Source organism: Hippocampus zosterae, chromosome 10 (genome assembly GCF_025434085.1).
Source record: "Hippocampus zosterae strain Florida chromosome 10, ASM2543408v3, whole genome shotgun sequence".
Lineage (NCBI taxonomy): Eukaryota > Metazoa > Chordata > Actinopteri > Syngnathiformes > Syngnathidae > Hippocampus > Hippocampus zosterae.
In genome coordinates this window covers 16921783-16946768 of record NC_067460.1, presented here as the reverse complement: position 1 = coordinate 16946768, position 24986 = coordinate 16921783, and the positions used below count along the sequence as shown (strand labels likewise).

The 24986-nt window shown below is 42.5% G+C and overlaps 5 protein-coding genes across 10 annotated transcripts in view; 3 read left to right on the top strand and 2 right to left on the bottom strand.

The window, feature by feature from the left end:
• bace1 (beta-secretase 1) overlaps positions 1–24986 on the top strand; it is a 60443-nt gene that overhangs the window by 31872 nt on the left and 3585 nt on the right. The gene's annotated exons all lie outside the window — the stretch shown is intronic.
• Positions 525–3679, top strand: nudt8 (nudix (nucleoside diphosphate linked moiety X)-type motif 8). 3 transcript variants are annotated; one of them, XM_052078312.1, is made up of 5 exons: positions 547–852; positions 1594–2331; positions 2395–2527; positions 2814–2891; positions 3109–3679. In XM_052078312.1, the coding sequence occupies exons 2-5, from the start codon at positions 1595–1597 to the stop codon at positions 3301–3303; spliced, it is 1143 nt and encodes a 380-aa protein (XP_051934272.1). In that variant the 5' UTR covers positions 547–852; position 1594; the 3' UTR covers positions 3304–3679. The 3 variants fall into 3 exon arrangements, with proteins under 3 accessions (XP_051934273.1, XP_051934271.1, XP_051934272.1); XM_052078311.1 differs by having other exon boundaries at positions 541–852; positions 1594–2527; XM_052078313.1 differs by lacking the exons at positions 1594–2331; positions 2395–2527 and having other exon boundaries at positions 525–852.
• On the bottom strand, positions 3356–9917 carry mfrp (membrane frizzled-related protein). 4 transcript variants are annotated; one of them, XM_052078299.1, is made up of 13 exons: positions 9301–9917; positions 8497–8614; positions 8183–8269; positions 7654–7812; positions 7335–7554; positions 7122–7252; positions 6867–6992; positions 6450–6526; positions 6198–6346; positions 5877–6007; positions 4905–5039; positions 4646–4773; positions 3356–4489 (listed from the first exon to the last, which is right to left on the bottom strand). In XM_052078299.1, exons 1-13 carry the CDS (start codon positions 9352–9354, stop codon positions 4265–4267), a joined length of 1740 nt encoding a protein of 579 aa, XP_051934259.1. In that variant the 5' UTR covers positions 9355–9917; the 3' UTR covers positions 3356–4264. The 4 variants fall into 4 exon arrangements, with proteins under 4 accessions (XP_051934259.1, XP_051934261.1, XP_051934257.1 ...); XM_052078301.1 differs by having other exon boundaries at positions 8509–8614; XM_052078297.1 differs by lacking the exon at positions 9301–9917 and having other exon boundaries at positions 8497–8791.
• pnkp (polynucleotide kinase 3'-phosphatase) lies at positions 10898–18181 on the bottom strand. Its single transcript, XM_052078302.1, has 17 exons — positions 17833–18181; positions 17501–17547; positions 17012–17287; positions 16638–16946; positions 16293–16372; positions 16136–16193; positions 15894–16001; positions 13823–13894; positions 13593–13641; positions 13385–13455; positions 13215–13307; positions 12993–13089; positions 12842–12903; positions 12035–12144; positions 11748–11835; positions 11587–11654; positions 10898–11472 (listed from the first exon to the last, which is right to left on the bottom strand). Exons 1-17 carry the CDS (start codon positions 17951–17953, stop codon positions 11352–11354), a joined length of 1830 nt encoding a protein of 609 aa, XP_051934262.1. The 5' UTR covers positions 17954–18181; the 3' UTR covers positions 10898–11351.
• Positions 18267–24325, top strand: zgc:162193 (TRPM8 channel-associated factor homolog). Its single transcript, XM_052078293.1, has 13 exons — positions 18267–18380; positions 18848–18961; positions 19136–19792; positions 20119–20335; positions 20461–20752; positions 20862–21163; positions 21307–21481; positions 21571–21665; positions 21854–22064; positions 22583–22819; positions 23115–23338; positions 23416–23529; positions 23705–24325. Exons 3-13 carry the CDS (start codon positions 19152–19154, stop codon positions 23945–23947), a joined length of 2751 nt encoding a protein of 916 aa, XP_051934253.1. The 5' UTR covers positions 18267–18380; positions 18848–18961; positions 19136–19151; the 3' UTR covers positions 23948–24325.

Here is a 24986-nt window from a genome sequence, read left to right as displayed (position 1 = left end):
TCTGCAAATGGTCATTTGTTTGTTTTGGGGAATTGTTTGTGGGGGAAAAAAGTAAATGGTAATCCTGGAAAACTCTTGTTTTATTTTAGTGCAAATGATGAAAATGTTTTTTTCATGAAATTTAGATTTTTTTTCTCTCTCTCTCTCTGTTTGTGTGTGTGTGTGTGTGTGTGTGTGTGTGTGTGTGTGTGTGTGTGTGTGTTTTTCAGATAGATAGATAGATAGATAGATAGATAGATAGATAGATAGATAGATAGATAGATAGATAGATAGATAGATAGATAGATAGATAGATAGATAGATAGATAGATAGATAGATAGATAGATAGATAGATAGATAGATAGATAAATCATAGCACGTGCTTTGGAAATGACAGTACTTCCAATCAAAATAATTCCAATCAAAATCGGTTGCGATATGAGAAGGTTACGACTTAAGATCATTGTAAATGCATTGCCGTTGATAGGAACGCTGTCCCCCCCAACATGGCCGCCACACAGGCACGTCGGTAGGGCGGGCTGCGACGTCGCACTGGTTATGTCATCTCAGTGTACGAGTACTTTTGTGTTATTCATTCATTCATTTAAATTTTGGTGCAAGATCTCTTTTTACTTTTGTGTTTTTACATCCTTATCCATCTTTACACGTTCTTTTTCTGTTGTATTATCCTTCCTTATGACTATGCGCTATGAAATGTGCTATGAAAATAACGGTGACTTCAATATGTTTTTACACCAGCTTTGCGTCATTACTGCGCAGTAATGGCAACAGTGACGATCTCGAAGCTCCCCTGCGCCATCACTATTAGAGTTGCAGTCGTCTAAATGCGGTGGCTTCAACTTTCAACTAAGGTGAGTTTCTTTCCAAATAAATCATCTTCTACTGTATGATTTTTGCCGACTATGCAGCCTCACGCGGCCATACAAGAACCTTGTTACACGTCACCTTACGTTTTGTAATTACTTCCATCAGCTTCACATCATGCTAACGCATTATCCAGCTACCTGACATGAACCTGGTCGCCGGATTAGTAAACATTGCATCTATTTTCGTCAGTAATTGTAGTCGTGTGATTAGGTGGGAATTTAAACACTTACACACAGTTTTGCGGAGATGTCCGCATTACGTACACGAATTGGAGATATTTTCTGGCTGTGTAAAGGGCAACCCCAGCGCACCACTAACGGGATTTGAGAGTTCAACTCACCTCTTCCGGAAAGACGTGCATTCGGTTGTACCAAGACGTTCATTCAAATTTTTATATGACTTCTTGACTCGCCGTAGTTTGCTGGGAAACGAAAAAAACACGTACTCGCACCCCATACTTAGAGTAGAAGCAAAGACATGGGTGTAAAAATAGAATACCGATTCTACACCTTCACTGACGTAAAAGTAAAAAGTACAGACAATCAAGAGCTTAATTGCAATTAACTTTACCTTCTCAATATTTAAGTCATCCGCAGAGTTTGGAAAAAGTAACGAGCCTTTTTTGACTAAATAAGGATTCGATTAATGACAGACCTTTTATGTTATCAATTGATGAGCTTTACAAACTAACATGTTTTTGTTTTTATTTTTACTTGTTTTTACAGCATGTTTTGGTGCACACAGCTCGTGACCAGTTCTTGTCCGTTAAGGTCACATCTACGACTGAATGTGTCTACCTGTACCCACGCTCGGTGGCTTTTGAATGGATTTAGGCTTGAAGGCGTCATTGGAAAACGGACATTATGGTTACTCTCCACAGAGACTGCGTCCTGTCCAACAAAACCATCTCTTTTTAACTCGCACTGTGACAGTGAAGTCAGGGAAGAGGCCTCATTACAAAACCTGAAATCCACAGATCCGGCCAAGTCTCCTTCGAAGCACAAGAAAACTGTGAATACTCAGGACTGCTTATCAAGCACAACTTGCCATCTACCTCGAAGCAGATTTGGGGTTATTTGTCATGCTTTACACAATTTAAACAATACAATTTACTGTCGTCATTCCTGCTTCAGAAAGACGACGGCTGTTAGCGCTTCGCAGTGGTTAGAAAATGTTCACAGTAGAGCACAAGCCTACAGCCTCTCTTCTCATCAAACCAGAGCAGTTCATGGAGTCTGGAGTCAGTGTCTCGCTCTGGAAAATGAAAACAGGTGTCGACGGGACCTGGCGCCCAATTTGAAGATGTATAATGTGGAGACGGGGAGAAGAGGTCAGAGCCAAGGAAAGAATCAGGGGGGATGGGCGTCCATTCTGGTGTCACTCTGCAGTGTAGGGGGAGAAGCAGCATTTCTCTTCACGCTGCGCTCCAGCATGTTGCAGGGCAGGCACAAGGGAGATGTCAGGTTAGTAGCAGCGAGTGGGAAATCTTCTGCACACAGCATGTCCTCATTTCCGCATCTGTGTAGCTTTGCAGGGGGAAAGAGTGACCCGTCAGACAGTGATGTAGTGTCCACTGCGCTGAGGGAGGCCAGGGAAGAACTTGGCATTAACGTATCAACAGAAAGTGTATGGGGAGTCCTCAAACCTCTCAAGGACAAGGTGAGTTTAAGGAAGACAATTTAGATTTACATTCATGTGGGACACTTGGAACAAAAACTGCTCACAAATACGTCTTCTACCCACGGGCTGTTGAAACTGACTTCAGTATCTGTCGACTCGATCTGTGCCCCAAATGGGAACTTCGAACCAGATTTCCACCCATTGGGCCAAGTTATCAAAGCTGTAACGGTCATTTTTTAAATGCGGACTCCATTTGAGTTGTGTGAAAGTGTGCATCCACTTGATGATGACGCTTTATCATGTGACTTGTGATTTTTTTTCTCAGTCAGGGATGTTGGTGGCTCCTGTGTTGGCTTACGTGGGCCCTCTTGAGGAGCTGTCCTTCAAACCAAATCCCGGAGAGGTAAAGTCATGCTGTTTAAATGCCGCTTACTTGAATAGCTCTAGGTGGCTCTTCAGTACAAATATGTTTTTTTTTTCTTAACTCATTAAATGCTGTCCACACTGCTGCACAAGTCTACCCCCATCCAGACCACATTTTAATAATGTCAAAAATGAAACAAGAGCCGACATTTTTTCCTTTTTTTTTAAGGCATTCTCTTTTTGTCCTTGGTTTTCAGGTGGAGGAGATTTTTAACTTGTCTTTGTCCCATTTATGTGACCCTCAAAACCGCGGGTACACGCACTTTCGCACAGGGGACAAGTATGCATACACCCTGCCAGTGTTTCGTAATGGGAAGCATCGTGTGTGGGGCCTCACCGCCGTTGCCTTAGATCAAACCCTAAAACTTCTGATTCCGTCACGTGTGCAGTGAAGCTCATTCATTGTTTTGCTCACAGCTCATATTTACTAATGTGCAATCAAGATTGTTTTCTTTTTGCTGGACATTTTTACTTGTTTTCCCAGAGTTTCTTTGATTGAAGTCAACCACTTGCAACCGTTTTATGTGTCGTGACACATCTTGCTATAAGGTCATCTGCTGACTGACGGAAGAGAATGTATTGATTAAATGAGTTCCCGTTGGTTGTATACGTTAATAAGACAATTTGTGTGCTCAATGATTCACAACTATTTATTTTCCCTGATGGTGTTTTTTTCCCCTTACATAAACTCAAACCTCTACCGTTAAAGAACAAATGCCATGATGTGTCATGTTCAAGCACAAATGCATTAAAGATAATCTGAACACATTTTCTGCATGTCGTTTTTGTTCCTCATACTTTAAATGGTGCAAATAGACTAATTGGAATACCGTACTGGACAGGTTTTGCACATAAGAACCCAGCCGATATAATAATCGGAATTTCAGTGGATATTCAAGTTTGTGTTAGTTTTTTACCTTTCCCAAAATGACTTGTCTCCTTTAGGCTCCCATTGTTTTTAGTGTTGTACCTCTTTGCGAGGACTCCGATTTTTGCACTACATCGATGGTTAACTTTAAGTCAAAGTTGAACTCGATCGTGATGAACTTAGACTCTTTTTTTTCAGCCGTCGTTTTTATGTGCACTATGAATACAATTGAGATTATAATTTGGGTAGATATTAAAGTCAATCACTCAACCCACTGTTGATTTGCTGTTTTTCAGTGCCTTTCACGATTATAATATGCTTCTGGGAGGTTGCTTTCATTCAAACAAATACTGTCCAGGATGTAAATGACAATATCAGAACTGCGGGAAAACTTTTGTATTCACTTGAAATCTGTCAGTCCTCAAGCTTCCAACCAGACCCCAAAAACAATTAGCCCCCCCCCCCCCTTTTTTTTGGTGTGGTGATCAAGGCAGTGAGCACTCCATGGGGTCCTGTGTGTCGGGCAGGAGGTGGCAGTTGAAGGGCCAGCTGAAGGAGAAAAGGTCCAAGGCTTGGCTGCACTGCTGCTCAGCCGACGAGCAGACAGAGCGGCAGGGTTGCAGGACTCCTCCGTGAGGGCTGCACTGCGGCAAGAACATCCCACAAATGAGTTTCCGCAAGGGGTCGAAGCAGGCCAGCTCCATCAAAACCTTTGCCAAGAACACAGAGGAAAGAGTTTCAGATGAGATGCACTTCTGTCCTGGAACCTGAAGTCTTAACTGATGCGTGTGTTCAAGGTGGCATAAGTAGCGCCTACTGTTCCAAAAAAGCAGAATTTAACGAGAATGCAGTGGTGGCCAAGATACCCTGTACTGTCGCAGAAGTGTGGCAGCTTCTTTCTGATCGGCGATGGCGAGCCAGATGTTGGGCAATGAGGTGAGGTTGTAACTGAGACCCAGACACATCTCCACGTCTATTAACTCACATGGTGAAGCTGGTGGCATCGAGAATTACAAAAAGGGCAGGGCTCACATTTTCGGGCGACAGAAACCAAAGAAACAAAAACAAGGAAAAAAGTATGTGATTGTCACAGACTGATCGAGGTCAGCGGTCGGATTTACTCACTGAAGGGAGGGTAGGTGGAGTTGTCGCAATCCTGTTCATCTGCTCCATTGGGGCAGTCATTCCAGCCGTCACACAACCACTGTGGATGAAGACACTCGCCGGTACTGCAGGCAAACTGCCTCGGCCCGCAAGTGCCTTTCAAAATCCAAAGACAAGAAATTAGTCAATTAATTGATCAAACTCTTGTCATGGGTGTCAATACACTTCCTTGCTCGAGAACCGGAGCAAGTTAGAACGCTGGGCATATGCGGTCCAGTTTCAGAGAAGATGAAAGTAAGTTCACCTGTAAGGTTTCACGACATTTTTGGTTTACGCAGTAATTTCACCCAAAAGCCTCAACTTTTTTTTTTTATGAGCGCTGTATATTCACACAGTACGAGTGGAAGGAAGCAGCCCAAGAACATTATTTATACCAACAAAAAAAATAATAATAAAGAACCGGCGTGAAAACGTCTATGTACAGCACTGGTGTCAAACCCAAGGCCTGGGGGCCAGATCAGGCCCGCCACATCATTTTATGTGGCCCGCGAAAGCACATCAAACATGCCAAGAACATTATTTATATAAAAAATAATAATATTTAAGAACCGGCGTGAAAACGTCTAAGTACAGCACTGGTGTCAAACTCAAGGCCTGGGGGCCAGATCAGGCCCGCGACATCATTTTATGCGGCCCGTGAAAGCACATCAAACATGTCAACTTCCATGATGCTTGCTAAATTCTCAACCAAAATCTAAAATTCTCATATGTAATAAATAAGAGACATATTATAAGCATTTTCTTGTGACAACCCCCCCCCCCCCCCCCGTCATTACAGCAACTTAAACAAACGTTGAATAAACCATTATTTTTTTAATGTGGTTTCAGTCATAACAACCCTCCAAGAGAAACAGTAACTTAAACGTGGCCCACGACAAAAATGAGTTTGACACCCCTGATGTACAAAATGTGACTTTGAGAGGAAAAACTCACGATCCAGCATGGACACGGACTGATACGTCGCGTTAAAGCCGCTGTCAGCCACTCCCTCGTCAGCCACAAACAGGACAGTCATGTGCTGGCCGGACGAGGTCAGGTCTGGTGGGAGGGTGGCGCCACAAAACCTGACACGGAAAACACACAATTACGCAACCCGGAATCATCAGGCTATCACGTTGCAGGTGACAAAGTTAAGGGAAGTGAAACAAGCACGTAAGGTGTTGAGGGGAGAGACTCTTCGTCAACAAGGACACACTCGACCACTTTGGATTCAATTAATGGTCAGTTTAATACCACAATACTGATAGGCGTTACCTTCCCAGAACTCTACCAGCTCCAGCGTCGCTGCCATCATGCACTTCCACATAGTCAAACTTGCACACGTCCTGAGCCTCCAGACTGAAGTTTTTGAAGCGTAGCATGACGACGTGACCCTCCTCAACAGATATGTGCCATACACAAAACTAAGGGCAAAAAAGGGGATGTAGGACAGCTGGAATGGTCTTTTAATGTTATTTATTAAAAAAAATTTAAAGTTAGGTTACCAGCACAGAATTGTGATTGTACCTGCTGGTGAGGGTATGGGCTGGGGTGGTTTGGACTTGCCAGGTTGCCGTATGGCCCAATTTTCTGTCCGCCACATTCTGTGGATAAACATCAGTGGCCATTCAGGAATTACCACCATTATGAAGGATTGCATAGTATGAGTTCACCACTAGATGACGCTAAATTCTACACACGGTATCTTGAAGGAATTTATTGAAGCTACAAGACTGTGCAAAAGTCTTGGGACACGAGTTTTGTTTTGGTGGTGTCATTGCACAAACCTAAATCGTTGGAAATAAAAAACAAAACAAAACAAGGTAATCAGTGCTCCCCAAACCAAACGGATTCGGATTCTGCCACTCTATCGTGTAAATTCAATCTTGGCAGAGTGCATGTTAAATAACGAATGAACAAAGTGTTTATTGAACAATCTCTCACCACTGTGTTTATTGCTGCAGTTGGCCTCATCTTTTTGGTCATGGCAGTTGGGATGGCCGTCACACACAGACGCAGGCAGCAGACAGCGACCACCGTCGCACATGAACTCGTCTCTGGAACAACTTTCTTAAAAACAAGCACACAGCCGCCCATTACGCAAACGCACGCGGCACTTATGCATAGTGCATAGAAGTAGGTAACAAATCAAAGGAGGGGCTTTCCTTTAGTCTGTTATCATGCACACAAACCACTGACTGTGTCCAGGCAGCAAGGCCCTGTACTGAGCTGTGAAGCCATTGCCTGCAATGCTGCCATCAGAGCGGAACGTCACCCATACTGTGCTGCTGTTTGCGTTGACTGTTGGTGGAGCCACGGCACCACAGAACCTAAAGGAGGGACACAAACAGCCACAACGGTATGTGAGTTCTAATCGCGCAGTGCTGTATGTGTTAATTATAGTCTACTGACCTCGTGACCACGGAGTTGTGCTCCACATGTTCCTGTACCTCCAGCCAGTCAAACAAACAGGGAGACGGACCCTCAATATTCAAAGAGGACACATGGATTTGAATAAAGTGAGGGGGTGTGGCTTGAATGACCCACACGCACAAGGTGTTGGGGGGATAGGAGCCCGGGTGGTTTGGGGAGCTGAAAAAACCTTCGGAATCAGTCAAAACTCCGCCACAACCTGAAAGGATACATAAGCTGACTGCCCCGTAACCAGAAAAGTAACAGCCTTTATAATAGAACGAGGGGATGTCAGCGGGCATATGTTTGCGTGTCCTACGTGTTTCAATCGTGGGGATGCTGGCAGGGTGGGGCACTGGCAAACTATCCTGCGGGCTACCGTTTGCAGGACCGGAGGGTAATTCGACACCTTCTGCACTCAACGGGTCTGGAGGGCTGGTGGACAATAGCTGCTCGTCAACCTCTTGACTTTTTATCTCTACACCCAGAACAGAATGCAATTCAAGATTTTAACAACTTCTTCATTATGGAGAGGAGTGAAGATGTGAAATGAAGGTAAACCAATCATTGGGTAGGCTACCGAACAGGAAATTACAGAAGGTATAGAAAGGGGAATTGAGTTTAAAATTCCAAATTCCTTTGAAAAAGGTAAAACGCAGAGAATTCACTGAAAATGAAAGGAGGCCCGCAAGAAAAAAACTTCCTTGGGATGGATCATCTTTTGGACAAATAAGAGCGGCACTACACTAACTTAGTTAAGGACTGCATAGAGAATATATACTGTATATATTTGTGATCAGGTGGGAAATTATTGGACAATTATAAATTGAGAAGGAGCAGACACCCACGTGTGAGGATGAGGGCCAGTGTCAGGCCGAGAGCCGCAACCAGGAGCAGGGCAGCAGCAAAGACCACCACCTTCCCCCAGCCACAACCTGCATTCCGCAAAAAACACACACCACGAAGACAATTCACCCTCGGCCTGAACGCTTACACAAAAACACTTTTATAGGGACTGTGGCAAAACGTGAACGATTTTATTTGATTTATTTTTAACATTAAAAAAAACAATTCCATTGCGTATTTGTATGCTAAAATACTGTACTCGGGCGATTTGACGCATGTAACAGACGTTTTTTTGTTGGTTCGAATCTTTATTTACTTGAAACGCTACCAGTTGTGGGTGGTTTGATTGGCTCAGGTGTGGATGTGGTCATTCGAAATCCATCCCGCTCCTCTCGCTCCCCCTCCAGTTCAAAGGCAGGATTGCAGAACACATTCTTGGACAAAGGACGACAGAAAATATGTAAGTGTACACAAACACTGGAAACGATGGTTATACCTCCAATATTGTGATTAAATTGTTCGTTAAAGGGGGTTGTGTCATATTTGTCACCGTCAGAAAAATACTGCAATAAGTTTCGAACAGTTAGCTTGGACATAAAGTTGCTCAATAAGTAAATAATAAATCAATACCTCCCCAAATCTGATATTAAATCACTGTAAATCTCCCCCCCGGCACCCAAGGTATTGGTATAGTCCAACACTGCAGTTATTTTCTGCGAGTGAGTTCAGGGATATTACAAGGCCATAGTATGTAATATAAAACGAAGTTAGCACTTTGGATTGCATACACTGCAAAACATCTTAGCAGTCTCCTATTTTACATCTTCCTACACAAGACTTAAATAATTTCTGTTTCATATCAGAAGCGATTTGTCAAAAAGAAAGTTACTTCTCAGGCAAATGTTGACCAGAACATAATTTTCTGTCAACGCATTCATTTTGTTGTTGTAAAGGTTGAAAAATACAACTGAGGCACTTAAGTAGACAACATATCTGTAAATTTCTCCATTGTGAGACAAATAAAGGTTTTCTTATCTTTCTCTTCTTATTTGACATTTCAGAAAATTGATTCAAGTTATCTTATTAAAGCAGCATCACCATCATGATAGACCTCTCTCACCCTGTAAATGTCTGAGGCATCTGAGTCAATGACAACTTCGTTGAGAGCCGACATCTTTGGGCCTCTGCTCCTCTCTCAACAAACCCAAACACACTCCATGTGTCCATTAGAAATTGTTAAAGAACTAGTCCAAATGCAGAGCTCCAGTGATGAGAGTCCTTGCGAGCATCAGAGGAGTACAAAGTTGGCTATCTGTCAACATGTTCCAGGTAGAAAAGTAAAAAATGTCAAAACCTCCACAATATCTGCACACTTCTAATGGTTTGTGATTTTGGCGAGAGAACTTCCAAATTACTTTTTAAAACTCTTTCCCAGGGTTGAGCAAAGCTGAGTCAGCTGAGAGGACTAAGCCCTGAAGCAAAGGGGGGCACGGAAAGGTGGGGCTAACTGTTAAACCCCAATAATCCCAGATTTGCTAAAAATCACTTAGTATGTTTTATTCACGTGGCGGATTAAAGGTTTCAATACGGGGCAGGTGTGGACAGAACCATTCGGTGTAAATGACATGGAATTGTACGCGAAAATCTCCACGTTTCATATCTCATCCAACCCTTCAAAGTTATGTCATTCGGCTTCTCTGAGACTTTTGAAAGAAGAGCTTCAGGACAAAAAGCGGGGAAACGGACGACCTGAAGCTTGAGACAGGGTTAACACGGAGATTCAGGTGACTGATTTTAATTGAAGCCCCTCAAAGCTGAGGAACTTGGTTTTTCTTCATGCCAATCTTCGCTAAAGACAAGCTAAAACCTTTACCTGGATGCTGCTTTTTTCTTTTTGTTTTAAAAAAATTAATTTATAATTTGTTGTGTGGTATTCAAAGCTTACTAATGTTGTTTTACTGTAAATAGTTAAAAGCTTATAAATAAACATTCAGAGATTGGAACTTTTTGACGACCTTGTTTTGAGATGGGTCTTTGTACTTTGTTTTTATTTTTGTAGCACTCCATGTCGAGTATGTTCAGAAGAATATAAATAAAGCCATATAAATAATAAATATTTGATATGTCTATTTTTTGCATTAGTACTTCATTTTACACATAATATTACGTTATTGTAGGTATTAAATTAATTTAAGCAACAAAAAAACTGAGGAGCCATTTGGTAGCCGAAAGAGCCGGCTCTTTTTGGGAGCGGAAACAAAAGAGCCGGCTCTCTAAAAGGAGCCGGAATTCCCATCACTACCAGAGACTCCGCGTTCTTCTTCGTGTTATCTTTTGTTCTTCATTACTACGCACTACGTTTACCTCGCGCCCCTCGTGTTCGCCCCGAGACACTACAGACGCTCTCCACAATTTTTGGCTATTTCAAACAGCGCGCCGAATATGAGTGAGTAGACGCGCAATTTTAACGCTCGCTATTTCAAATTTTAGAGTGGGACATGTGAGGGTGAACCTTCGTAGATGTCAAGCGCAAACTCCCGCCAACAGCGCGTGTAATCTGTTAGGTTAAATTTTAATTCACGATGGTGTTATTAGAAGTGCTATTAGAAAAAGCAAACCACCTGTGGATATATTTCACTACGTTTGTTATGACCCCCTTTGAATCACACACAATATGCATCTTTATAGAATGTGTGCTTGTTTTACTGTTCAGGACGTTGTTCAACAATGCATACATTTAATCCAAATGAAATAAACATCACACACATTTAAAGAAGCCAGAAGCCACATTTTGTACAACAATCATCATGGAAACAAAATCCGTACTTGACAGTTCCCCAGCAAGATATGAAAAGAGCTGTCTGGTTAACTCAGTCAAGCAATTAATTGAAAATTCTTTTGACAGTTTCACTGATTGTTAAAAGAATAATTGCAGCCCTACTGTACTAACTGTGAAAATATGATAGCAAAGCTCTTACAGTCAGGTTCTAAGACATGTATTTTATCGAACAAATAATGCACTGCAATATGGAGGTGTTCATTCCGCAAACTCTGCTTTACTCAACCTTGCCATTTTTTCTTTGTGTCTTGCTTTCTGGCACAATCCCACCACTCACATTTTAGCCATTTAGAATCCTATTCTTTCGTTGTTCATAAATGTGTTTGGGACCATCAGCCTTCAGAGAATTGTCGGAATAAGATTTCTGATTGGCTGTCTTTAAAGTCAGGGACAAAGTGGATGCTGAGGATCTCGGAGAATCCCTCAGAGAGAGCAGGTGCCACAAAGTGTTTCCTGTTCGTCAACGGAAAGCAAGAGAGACAGAGAGAGTTCATTAGAAAGGACTCACACACTGCTGGAATAAAAGAGGGGGAAAAAAGATTATTGTTCTTGTCTGGTGTTACTCACTTATAGCTTTGGAAAACAATGTCACTGACTTTGTCATGTTTGCTGTCTGAGGGCACCATCTCGCGAAACTAGTAACAACAGTAACAACAAAGCATTAGGAAAGAAAATGTAACAGTTTAATCAACAGAACACATGTGACAGCGTGGAAAGGTGAATCATACTCTATTGTTGTGTTTGGCTAGTTCCAGAGTGGCTGAGAAGTGAAAACAGCGACAGGATACACCCGCGGCCTTGGCCACATCCACGTAACTGAAAAAGATCAAGGGAATCTGCTTACATCAACACAAATGATTCATTTAACCGTGGCATCCAGTGATAACGGCAGTCTGATGCAGCCAGTATAGAAAAAAAAGTATGAACCTTTTGAATTTGCTGATGGATGCTTTACATTGTAGTCTACGGTAATAAAGAGAAGAGAGTATTGTGAGAAAGGTACGTTGTGGGCTACCGTTTGCGAGACTCAGGGTCTGGGTTGGTGTTGTCTACGGCGACGCTGCGGCCCTCCTGTACAGCACGCTTACATGCTGCCACACAGTTCTGCCACGAACCAAGCGTGTCCTGAAGAAGACACACACACACATTTCGCAACGGCGCTAATTTGCTGGTCTAATTTAAAAACACTATCCAGTTTAAGACCTAAGTTCGAGACTGTTGGCTTAAGATAAGGAGCCAGGGGGCCCAAGTCCGCCGGATGGGATAGACAAGGGCCACTGGAACCAAAAAACATCACTTTTGTCTTCTTTTCATTGAAATTCAAGAAATGTTGTGCCATCCAGGTCTTGATTTCCTCCGTACAGGAAAAAAGTGGTCTCAATGAGAAAGCGTATTTTTTGCTCAGTGGGACATATATCTGACCGTCATCCACAGAGCAGTGGAAGGAAATACCATGTTTCCTTCAGATGGAACCCAATGGGAGCAGATACAGTGAGAACACTTGTGCCTCAGAGCAACCATGGCTAACACAAAAAGTTCCGTCAGCTAAATAGGACGTAAACAACTCAAGGGCGCTACCGCCAATGGCCACCAGGTGCTGAAAACGAGCCAACAGAATACTGTGATCTACTATATCAAATGTTGCAGTTAAATCCAATAAAACCGGAATCTCAAAAGGTTTGTCCGTATCATGAATCGAGGACCTCCTGTAAATGTAATTTGCAGTGAGTTTTGATGATCATTTTCATTGCAACGGTATATAACCACTGAGAGGGGTATAGATATTGTCTAGAATTTTGCAGGGGGCACACTGACTACTCACCCTGTTGATGTACGCATAACCCTTTGGGACGATATGGGTGTGAAAGAATGTGGACTTGCCCGCTGGGGGAAAAAAAAGCCATGTAATTTGGAAGATGCCGTTGACTGATGCAGGCTCGACAGACAGAGAAACATTTGCAGCATTTACATACATGCAGGGAAACCCACAGCCACAATGACCTCTGTCATGCTTGAGGTGAGAGACGCAGATGGCGGGTCATATAGCCTGGTGCTGGAGTCCACTTTTCTCTAAAACGCATATTTCAAATTGCAAACAAATCTTGACAATTTGGATATATTCAATATATCTGGTATTGCATGCCATGTAGGTGATCTTCACATTTTTAAGATGACGAGGCATAATTTTCACTCACAGGGTCAAATTGTGGTAGACTATAAGGGGCGCTCTTCCATCCCAGGAAGTACTCCTCTGGAGTGTGGAACTGTAGGCTAAGGTTCAGGGAAAACTGCAGACATGAAAAATAATTGTTTTAATTTAAAAAACAACAACAACAACAACATGCAGCGTACAAAGCGGCCTAACCAGTCGGTCACTGCAGGAGAAGTCCTTCTTCTTCTTCCCTGGAGCCCAGTTCTCAGGTCTACCTGCAGCATCTTTAAGGAAAAATAAGAAGATAGCTTTGGCTGCTGGAATATGCTCCAGGATGCAATTCTGCCCCTGTCTTGTTGATTGTTATATGCTAGTCTAACTTAGTTGCATGTAAAGGATTAAACATCCTATACAGGCTCACCTCCAACATAAAAACTTTGTGTCTTGTCCACAGGAACGCCATCATTGGCCTATACAGGAAACAGTGAAATAATATAAAGACAACAAACTTCAAAATGCACACACGTGAGTACATGCTATGTACTATAGAATGGTTTCAAAGTACCACGCAAGACTGATCTGCGTTGTTGCAAGACATCCTTTAAGTGTCGAATTCAGTTTTTCGTCTGACTGAGCTTGACTGTCATGTACCTTTTCACACAAGTGATTCCACATTCCCACTGCTGGCTTCCTGTAGATTCCTGGACCAGCTGCTACAAACACCTTTGAAACAGACCAAAATTCACACATCAATCTTGTGGGCACTAAAAAGAAACAATGTTGCACATTGAGCATATTTGACGGTAAAGCTTAATTTGCCTTGACTTGACATTTTAATGCACGACCAACAAGAACGTCGCTCTAATTTTGAATCCAGAATGCATTCAGACAGCTCATTTTACTTTATTTGCCAAACAAAACGTACATGCAGTAACACGATTCTCAGTAGTAACCACATCCAAGAAGTATTTTCCACAATCTACTGGCCAATAAAAACCCAAGAAAATCATTGAGTGCAAAAGCGAGTTCAAACTTGCGCAAGCAAGGTATTGTATATCTCATCAAGAGGTCTGTAAAGGCTGTATACCAATTGTTAATAACATTAGCTACATTTGTACAATCTAAAGTGATCACCAACATCAGCAATATGAAACATTCAGCCTTTAAAAATAATGCTTCGTTTTGATTGACACTGCCAGATGTATAAATATAACTATTCTTATCATTGAGGGCGGTCTGCATGGTGATCGACTGGTTAGCGCCGAGGTGCAGGGTTCGATTCTAGCTCTGGCCTTCCTGTGTGGAGTTTGCATGTTCTCTACGTGCCTGCGTGGGTTTTCTCCGGTTTCCTCCCACATACCAAAAACATGCATGGCAGGCTGATTGAACACTCTAAATTGTGTCTAGGTTTGAGTGTGAGCACTCAACTATGTGTGCCCTATGACTATGTGTGTGTGCCCTGTGATTGGCTGGCAACCAGTTCAGAGTGCACTGCGCCTATTGGAGCAGTTTTTGTATTGCGTCATGCAATGTGGCAGCAATACCACACAATTGACGATGCCATCAGTAGGTGTGCCCATATCAATCATGAATTCTGCACAGGTGTGTGGGAAGGCTAGTCAGATACTGTTTTCAACCACACGAAATGAAGGAATAAAATGAAAACACATGATCTCAGTATGATTTATGTTGTTTTATTTTACATTTATTGTTGCCGTGAATGTAGTATCAAACGTTGGAGTCTGCTATGCGAGTGATGTTGAGTGCAAAGGTCAGAAGCAGGAGAACCGAAACCTGCTCATCTCCACTAGGTCTCAAGTTATCTGCCAGAGGCGACCCTTCTGCATTTCTGAGGATATGCTGAATTGACACATTATAAGTGTTTATCAGGTATATGCATTTTTTGGTGTAGATGTGTGTGTTAGAATGAGCAGTGATGATGTATTTTGGTTTAATAGTTTAAGGTGTGGCCGGTTCGCTGATGACACCAATTCCTCCTTAGAGGCCTCACTTTCATGTAACCTAGGGAACTCTAGAGGAAATAAAAGCTTCTTAGCTGCTGAGTATAGCTGAGAGAATTGTGCACAGTCCTCTTCTATTCTCCTTGCAAGCGAAAATGACATACAGACGTGTTCTCTCATCTTTTGTGTACGTGCATAATGTTGTTTGGGCAATGAACCTGACACGAACCCACGAACGGTAAAGGAATGATAAAAGAAAAATGTATAGACTACCGCAGACACACTTATTATTTTGATTTTGAAGTTTGAAAGACACGAAGTCCCCCCCCCCATTTTTTTTAAACCTCACTTCATGGCGTGACATTTGGACTGAAATGTCTACGATTAAGATTAACCCTTGACTGTTTGACACCAACACAATTTTGCCATCAACATCAAGTTTCATCGAATCCTATCAAACAACAACTTCAACCAATGGCGAGTGCGCGTTGAAATTTTCCTTTGCCAGCGTATGATTGAAAACTTGCCAAAACACCGCAGTCAGTCGGGATAGGCTCCAGCATGCCTCACGACCTTTGTGAGAATAAACGGATGAGAAGATGGATGGGTCGTTGTGGGTGTTGTTTGCATTGGTGCAGAATCTTTTGATCATGCGTTTGAATTCAATCTCAAATGGTCATACACTATTTCAGCGGCAGTTGTGGAAAATCTGTGGGTATTGTTCGTCCTGCCTGTTCAAAAGCCAGGGACCGAAACCTTACTTGCACAGGCAGCTGCAGTGTGGCGAGAATGTCCTCCACTTTCGACTTGAAGACTTCTGGTCTCAGTTTTCCTCTGGCGATCCCCATCTGGTTGGTGAAAAACACCACCTAGACGAAAATGGGTGGGGCAAGGGGCAACCAACACTAAAACTTACTGTTTTAATAGGTTTTAATGCCTGTGGTTTATCTATAGCTAATACCCTAACAATATGTCAAGTTAAAATCATTTTGCTTCCCCCTACCTTGTATCCTTTCTTGAATAAGCTGGCCAGCCGAGGTGGAATTTCAGGGTAGAGTATCCTGTTCAATGATACACAGAAATAAGACAAAACATCATCCACTTGGGATGTTAGAAGATTCATTTAGAATTTGGGGGGGGCTTCAGGAAAACAGACATACTTCCAGTCATCTGGTGCTGTGGGAAAGACTTTGCCTGACTTTGTGGTGATAATGCAGCCATCAATGTCAAACCCAGCAATCTGGAGAGGAAGACATTGCAACAAAATTATTATTATTAATAACACCTACACTAACATTTGATACCACATATCTTGACAGATGGACGAAACTAGGAAACGACTTAATTTGACAACATAAAGCGAACATTTCATGCTGAAAAAATCAAACAAATAAATAGCATTTCATATTTTTAATTCAGTTAAATAATTCCAATGTTGTACCCTTAAATGTAAAAAATGTTTTATTTATTTATTTTTAAGGTTGGCATGTCCAACCAAGGCCCACCTTGTCACTCCCTCTGACTCCTGCCGCAGTATAAAGAAGGAGGTTGCCAATTTGCTGCCAAGTGCTCTTTACACAGGCCGAGGAAGAAGAGATTGTAGGCCGGGCTCCGGTTTCTGCTGGGCTCCTGTTCCGTTTTTCATTCATGGCTGATTCTGCCAACTCCTGGAGCTGCCTGAGCTTTTCTTCTGCTCGTTTCTCATTCTCATCTTCGCTCACCTCTTCTCTATCCCATTCACCCGAGGCCTCATTTCCTCTGTGGCGCTTCGCATCAGGATGCCCGTCCTTTGGGCTAAGCCGCCTTTTTGATGACTAGAAAGATGAAAGTCACAAGTCTGCCTCCAATATGCAGTTAAAAAATAAACAAATTAGTTTACCTTCATGGGAGAGGTAGGAAAGAAATCCTTTATACTGCGCTTAGGTGGACTCCACGGTGAACTTTTTTCATTCCCATTCTTACCACTTTTTGTTTCGTTCGAATTGTTGAGCTCTCCTTGTACCGTAATGAAAGCAGGTCCAGCTGAGCTCGAGGTGAAGCACACTTTGAATGGGTATTCATGGTTGACCAGGTAGAGGGTGCCACCATGACTGAGTTTACCAGACTGGCCACGGCTAAGCTTCTCACTCTCCAGGAAACTGGGATTGGGACCCAACTGCGAAAGAATACCAATATCGGTGTTATAGATTTTATCATCAAATGCATAAAATTAAGGGTACATAAAGCCAGTGCAATATAACCACTTGTTTGGACACAATGACACTTGAGGAGAAGATAAAAATGAGCTGCAGTCTTACAAGAGAAGTGAACTGTTCTTCAAGAATAAAAAAGCTACAACTGCCGCCTCTAAAGTGTTTTGTTTTCGTACCTGAGTGACAACCACATCCTGGTCTGCAAAGCAAGCCACCACCTTCACTGAAAGAAACACATGACTGTCAACCACGCAGAATACTAACGATCCAGGTGATATTTTCAATTGCAGTTCTGGCTACCATAACGCATGTGTTTAAACAAATTCAAATTTGTGGTACTGTTTGACACAATAACCACACAAAAAACCCACACAATTCCAGTCCCAATTAAATGCTGTTTTAAATGTTGATCAGTATCCTTCAAGCCAACCACAATCAACGCTATGAAACACGACACGTTTGAAGAGCAATGTAGAGAAAGCATGAAACGCACGAGTGTTAAAATCACCTTGGTGTCTTGAGCACTTTTTGTCGACGACTCCGGTATCGGGTCCGCGACCCAACAACACGGCTCGTCCATCCTCCAAAAGGATTTGAGCCCCGGATGAACCAACCAAAACGCACGACATTTAAGCAACGCAGCCCCAAAATGAAGACTAAAGTGGCGAAGATCTAGACGACAACATTTGTATTCCAAACTTGAAGACCGATCGGTTGTTTTGAGCAGAACTTCAGTGTGAACTGTCCGCGCTGTGCTTGTTTGTCTCATCGGTCCTTCCCAATAACAGTTCCCTCCTGAAACGCGTTGAGTTGCGACGTTCCGACCGCGCTGGCGTTTCAGCCATTCCAAGAAATAACATAAACTGTTTGGTTTACAGTCTTTTTTTTCTTTCTTGCGTGGTATTCATTGTTATAAATATTTAATAATAGTTTTGTTCAGTGCGCGTGGATTCTTCCGTTGAGAGCTATCTGACACTTAATAATCTATGACTGCCTTCCTAACTTTGTTTAACGAGGAAAAGAAGATGAACAAGACAAGAGGAATCAGTTGGCTAAGTAAGTAGATACTGTACTGTTTTGAGTAGCTTCATGTTTCTTTTTTTTCTTGCAAATGTTTAACCTTGATAGGAATTTCAGTTTGGACGGGGCGACATTAAAATAACACCAACAACACTTGCACACACCTTATTTACCTGACTTGTGAAGTAATAATGGACTGTTTTGATCTCTTTTGTCAGAGAGGCATTAATATAATAAGACTCTACTGTGTGTAGATAGAGAGCTAATTGCAGTCCGGGCTTTTCAAAATCCCGCATTTGTGTTTGGACTGCGGTGTTGGCCAACCTTGGGAGCTCTTACCTTATTTGCCTTACCTGGTTTACATCAAAATAAAACTGGATTATCAGGTTTAACAGGGCGTTTAAGAGGGCGTCGCTAGAAGATAAAAAGATAAAACGCAAAGAATCTTCAGCTGAGAGACATGTTATCATCCAATTGTGTTTGCTCCTGGTCTTCGTCAAAAGCCTCTGAGTGGGTTATTCGCCCTCTATTCGCCCCGCCTCTATTGTACTTCTTCAGTATAAAGTACAGTAGACCGACACACTTTCATCTCCTTGGCTTCAGCTGCAAGCTCTCAGGTAAGGATATGACTTTTTGTGCGAGTGTGTGGACTTTGGTGTCACTTGAGAGAGAACTACTAAATTACTTTTCTGGAATGCTCGTGGTTGATGTGATGTAAGATTTAACAATATCTTTAATCTGTGAGAACATTTTTTTAAATTCACTTTTTCTGTGACTGAAATTAATTGCAGAGATTCACTTTACACCATGGCGACCCAAAAAAGTCAAAATGAGGGAGCATTTTTGTCCCTGATGAGTGGTGTGAGAGAGCTGGACCTCCGTGGCGCTTATGTTCCCAGTGCCCTCCTTCTGACTGGAGAACATGCATTTCCCTTGGTGATGAACAGCCAAGGCCAGGTCCTGATGGCTGCCTCCCAGTACGGCTTAGGAAGAATTGTGGTCCTGGGACATGAAGGATATTTGACAACATTTCCTGCTCTGGTAGAAAACGCAGTGACTTGGCTGAAAGGAGATGGCTCACGCAACCTGTCAGTGGGGGTCAACAAGAGTGTGAAGGCAGTGGCTGATAGTCTCAACAGATCCAAAATCCAAACTGAAGTTGTGGAGGCATTCCAGAGGAATCTGAATCTTGGTGTTTATGTGACAGACACCTTAAGCCTGACTACAGATGGGAAAGACTTGGTGGCATTTCTGAAAAACGGCGGAGGGGTGTTGATTGGAGGGCAAGCCTGGAGTTGGGCCGCAGACCACCCAAAGGAGAACGCACTGCTTGGATTCGGAGGGAATAAAGTGTCTGCTGTGACCGGCATCTACTTCTCTCAACATCCGGCTGAAGCTGAATTGTTGCCTGTCTACCCTCAAATTCCAGCCTCATGGTTGCGTGTGGTGTATGTAAATCCTAAGATTATTTTATAGTAAAATGTACTGGAAACTGGATCGCTTGTGGATTCGCATTATTATGACTAGCATTATTATATTTTAGACCTTTCCAGTCTACATAATTTATTAAACTTTTGCAATTCTGATTATTTCCATACCTCTGTCAAATTATCCTTGATCTTTACTGTTTATATATTAGTGAAATACAAAAGAACATCTTATTCTCAGAGACAGAACTCAGATTACGACTGACAAATCATTTCATGGGAACTGTGAGGGCCACTCAGAGGCCAAATGTCGTCCACTGAAATGTTTCTTTGTTCTTAAAATGCAGACTGGACAAGGAGTTTGAGGATGACCTGACATTCTTACTTCAGGGGATATCTGAGTTTGACATCACCGGCGGCGCGATTGCTTCTGAGATTCTGGTTCATGGACGACTGGCTTTCCCTATCGGAATGACAGAAGATAGACGGCCATTTCTGGCAGGCACCTATTATGGGCTTGGGCGTGTTATTGTTGTGAGCCATGAAGGATATCTGAATCGAGAGGTAACGTTAATAAACATTGATTATGTCACTTTTTATGTATTATTACGCATCATTTCAAACAGAGCCGTGTGTGGATCTGCCAAATGGTGTCGTGATGAACACACATTTTGTTCGGTGTACCGCAGGAGCTGGCCCCGTTTTGGACCAATGCTCTTCACTGGTTGGATGCGGGGCGACATGGCACTGTGGGCGTCCTGCAACATAAAGCCCTCGACAATCTCAAGAAATCTGGGTTTAGGTGTGAGAAGAGCGACTTCAGAAATGACCTGAGTGTGTTTGTGTGTTCAGCATACAGTGACAAACACGCAGAAGAAATCCAAAACTTTGTGGCAGAGGGAGGAGGTCTGCTGATTGGTGGCCATGCTTGGTACTGGGCACAGTCCAACAGTGGCGGAAATCCTTTGACAGAATTCGCAGGTATTACGCTGTACCACAGGAGCGACGAGGTTCTTTTGAGCTCCTGTTGTTGTACTCTACATATATGATCATTTCTGAACATCGTAATAGAAACTAGTTGTAATTGCAGGGAACAAGATCCTGAATAAAATGGGCTTGAGCCTTTTGCCTGAAACCATTGGGGGCGGTCGCTACAATGCTCCTGTACCCAGCCAGACTGGCAAAGACAGCTACCACTTCTGCCACCTTCTACAGCGTTTTGCCGCTCATGTAACTGAGGGAGATGATCTTACCAAGAGCGAGGAGCAATGCCTTAAAAAGTTTGGCAAGGACTGTGCCTTCTTCTTAAAAATGGAAGCCCACCATCGCTGTTCATACGCTCAGGTCTTGTCCACCCTTACGCACGTCCTGAAGAAATCGGGCATGCCTCAGGTACAACTTAAGGAAAAGCTCAGTGTACCCATCAGGTCTTGCTGATGTTGCCTGATGTACAGATTTGATCACGTACTGTAAATGGATGAACTATGTTTAACCACTACCCCCAATGTTATTTATTTATTCATTTCTTTTTCAAGGTGTGTGACACCTGCCCAGTAAAAAGTCCCAAAGACCATCTGCTGCTCAACATGGGTTCAGAGGTCTTTAGGGTTTGCCCCAATCCTGACAGCCTGTTGCCTTACCTCATCAACGAGAACCCCCTGTTGCCCGTCGTCTATAATCACAGGGTCACTTTGAATGTAAACACAGCAGGTACGGCCTTTTTAGTTTGACCATTCGAAGGTTCAACCTTCAGTGCTATCTTAAATTGACGTAATTGCGTGTTTCTATTTATGCATTAGACAAAGAAGAGTGGGTCAGTACCGGGCTTTACCTTTCTCAAGGCATGAAAACCTATATAGCAATGCCTGGGCAGATCGTCAACAAGGGATGGAAGGTATGATGCATGAATAAACACAAACTAATTGTTATTGTTTGGCTTTAATATGTTTTAACTGGGATAAGCGCCGGCTCATCTCCAATCCTGATAATGACGAGCGTTGCCATGGATAGATTTACAGAAAGAATTTCAACATGCGTTGCTTCATAATGGTGTCTGTAAAAATCGTTTCTATTCCATAACAGGTCCAAATTGGTTGTCAAACCGACTATCTTAAAGCTGAGGAGCTGAAGAGAGCGCCCAATGTTCATGAACAATTTCCAATTGACAGTGAGATGATGCAGGTGTGGAACTTGTGGGGAGGTCTCATCTACTTGGTGGCCCCACCTAAAACCCAAGTGGGAGGGGTAGAGGTCATAGTGCAGGTAGCTGTGCCGGCACCTTATTATAAATCTGGTGAGGATGATGTCATTGGTTTTGTCTGACTTCACTTTGTTTTTCCTCCCTTACTTGTATGTCCTTTAGGCGGGTAGTAAAACATTTCGTGATGTAATTTGTCATCTATAGACTGAAGTAGAGAAAAATGTTCACGTCCAGAAAAATTATGTTTTGTATTTCAAGTCGATCAGGTGCCATTTGCATGACACGGCATTCCAATTGACACTGAGATAATATTTATTTGCCATACACTCAATAATGGCATTTTGGAACGAGAAAAGGTTCTACTGTGAGAATAAAAACCACTTGTCGGCCATGGGTCTAAACCAATCAAGTGAGAAACGGTATGTTTCGCGCTAACTGTGTGCCTCACCTGGTATGTACATTAGAGTTAACTAAGTCCTTGCAAATGTCTTGTTTACACTTTGACTAGACGCTAGACTTTGACAAGACACTTTGACTGAGCCTGCTTTGACAGCATAAATGATACCGCGCCTAGTTGGAAAGCAAACAATTTCTCCCTCTGCTCTTTTCAGGTATGACAACACCCGCCGATTGGGCCATGCTGCGAACAGCTCCTTCCCCTTGGGCAGAGTTGGAGTTTGAAAATATCGTACTCACTGTACCATCCGATACCATTAGGAATCTGGAAAGACCAGATCTGCTGGCAGCGCTCTGGGACTCGATCATGAAAGGCATTGCCGACCTAGCTGCCAAGCCACACAAATTTCCCCGCAAAGAACGCTTTGTAGCAGATGTACAAATTTCTTATGGTATGTCCGTATTGTCCTGTATGCCGGGCACCATCAATGTTGAAGTGTGTCCATTTCACGAGACTTGCACTGCACTTCTATAACACTTTGGGGCATTGCATGCATGACTGACAGTTTTATGGATTCTAGCCAAAGCCTATCGTTATCGTACTACTACTACTACTACTACTACTAAAACACAAGGCCCTAAATCAGGAACAGAGTGAAAAGCATTTTGGAAAAACAACTTTATGTTGATGAGTGAATTCAGAAATACTGCACATCATGGACAGTTATTGCTTTTGTCACTCTTTAGGTTGGATGCACGCCGGCTACCCCGTCATGATGCACAAGGCCTCGGCAGAGTCACTGGTCAACCTTGAGCACGCCAAGACTGAAGGCTTATGGGGCCCAATCCACGAGCTCGGGCACAACCAGCAGAGAGATTGCTGGGAGTTCCGGCCACACACCACAGAGTGTACATGCAACATTTGGTCAGTGTATATCCATGAGGAGGTGTTGGGGATCAACAGGGGAAAGGTGAAGTCATTTTTCTTCTCTTGACTGGGTCCTGGATTATGTCATTTTACATTCACATCAGTGGTTTTTCAATACAGGCTCACGGCGATGTCGCTTCAGCAAAAAGGAAGAGTCGATTGGAGGAATTTGTCAAAGGGGGCAGGCAACTCAGCAAGTGGGAGGTGTGGGTGGCTCTTGAAACATACTTGCAGGTGAGAGACAGGAAAGAGACATGGACCTAGTATTGTTTTCTTATTCTTTTGAGATGTGAGTACATCTCAAAAGAATTAAAAAAAAAAAAGCGGATGTGTCTGAGAGGCTTTAACACACCCGTTACACATTATTTCGAATCGATGCTGATAAACAAAACATGCTCTTTTAACACAGCTCCAGGAGAGATTTGGATGGGATGCCTTCAAGAAGGTATTTGCTGCTTACCACAAGATAACTAATTATCCGAAGGACAACGGCGGCAAGATGAACCTGTACGCAGAGACTTTCTCCAAAACTGTGGGAATGAACCTGTGTGGATTCTTTAAAGCCTGGAGCTGGCCCATCGAGAAGGCTACTGAGGAGAAACTAGCCAACCTTCCAACCTGGGTGGACCACCCCATGGTCCAGTTTGGTTGAATCTTGGGATGATTGATTGAAATATAGAAGCACTACATTGTTGAATGTGTTCAGATTTTTTTAAAAATCACTAAATTGATTACATTTAGTTGTACTGCTCCAAAACAAATAACCTTCAATGAAATAATGACAAATAATTCATCCCTTTCTCACAGACTACTTTTTTTTCGGATGAGTAGCAAAACAAGAAAACTTTGAGCAAGAAAGAATCCTTTGCTGAAACACTTAAAAGTAACAATACAATTGCAAATAACCTAGTCCTGTTTTCAATGTTTTTTAATGTATTTGTGTGTGTTTGTATGCCATTTAAATGGCACAATGTCTTTGCTGTCAATGGGAAAAGGGCCAATAAACGTTTTCATGATGCATTTACATAAATATTTGCGCCTTATATTTTCAAAGTACAAAATGGACGAATGTAAATTTAATTTATACAACGGTTTCTGCATGATTAATCTAACTCTAAATGATTGTTGAATAGTCACCAAAACATTTACAGTTTATTGCTGACATAATTGAAGATGTTTTTTTTAAATACCAAATGTAAACTGATAATAGCAACTGTGACCTACAAAATACATCGAGGCTGTCAAGAATTTACCGGGCATGTGAGAATTTATGAGGACGCCATTGAGCCAAATAAGAGAACCAAGGATCCATTAAAAACAATACATAGCATTGACAACCAATACATCTTAGTAAGATAATGACAATGAGGATCAAAAAAGTTTACTAGCTTCATGTGAATATTGTGAGCAGAAATAAGACTGGAGGCCGACAAACTCATAGTCCAAGTACAGTATAACAGTCTGTTGTACTGTATAGCAAAAGGCAGTTCGGTCTGCCTTTTGTCCAATGTCAACTGGGGTAAGCTTGAACTCCTTGTCACCCTAAACCAGCGATCCCCAACCGCCGGTATTTGGCACCGGTCCGCACAGAAAGAACTTGCCTTATTTCCGTTTTATTTATTTCGGAATACGAAATGTTTTATTTTGAAAAATTACCGGATTCTACGTTACATCCGTCTGTGTCACGCTTG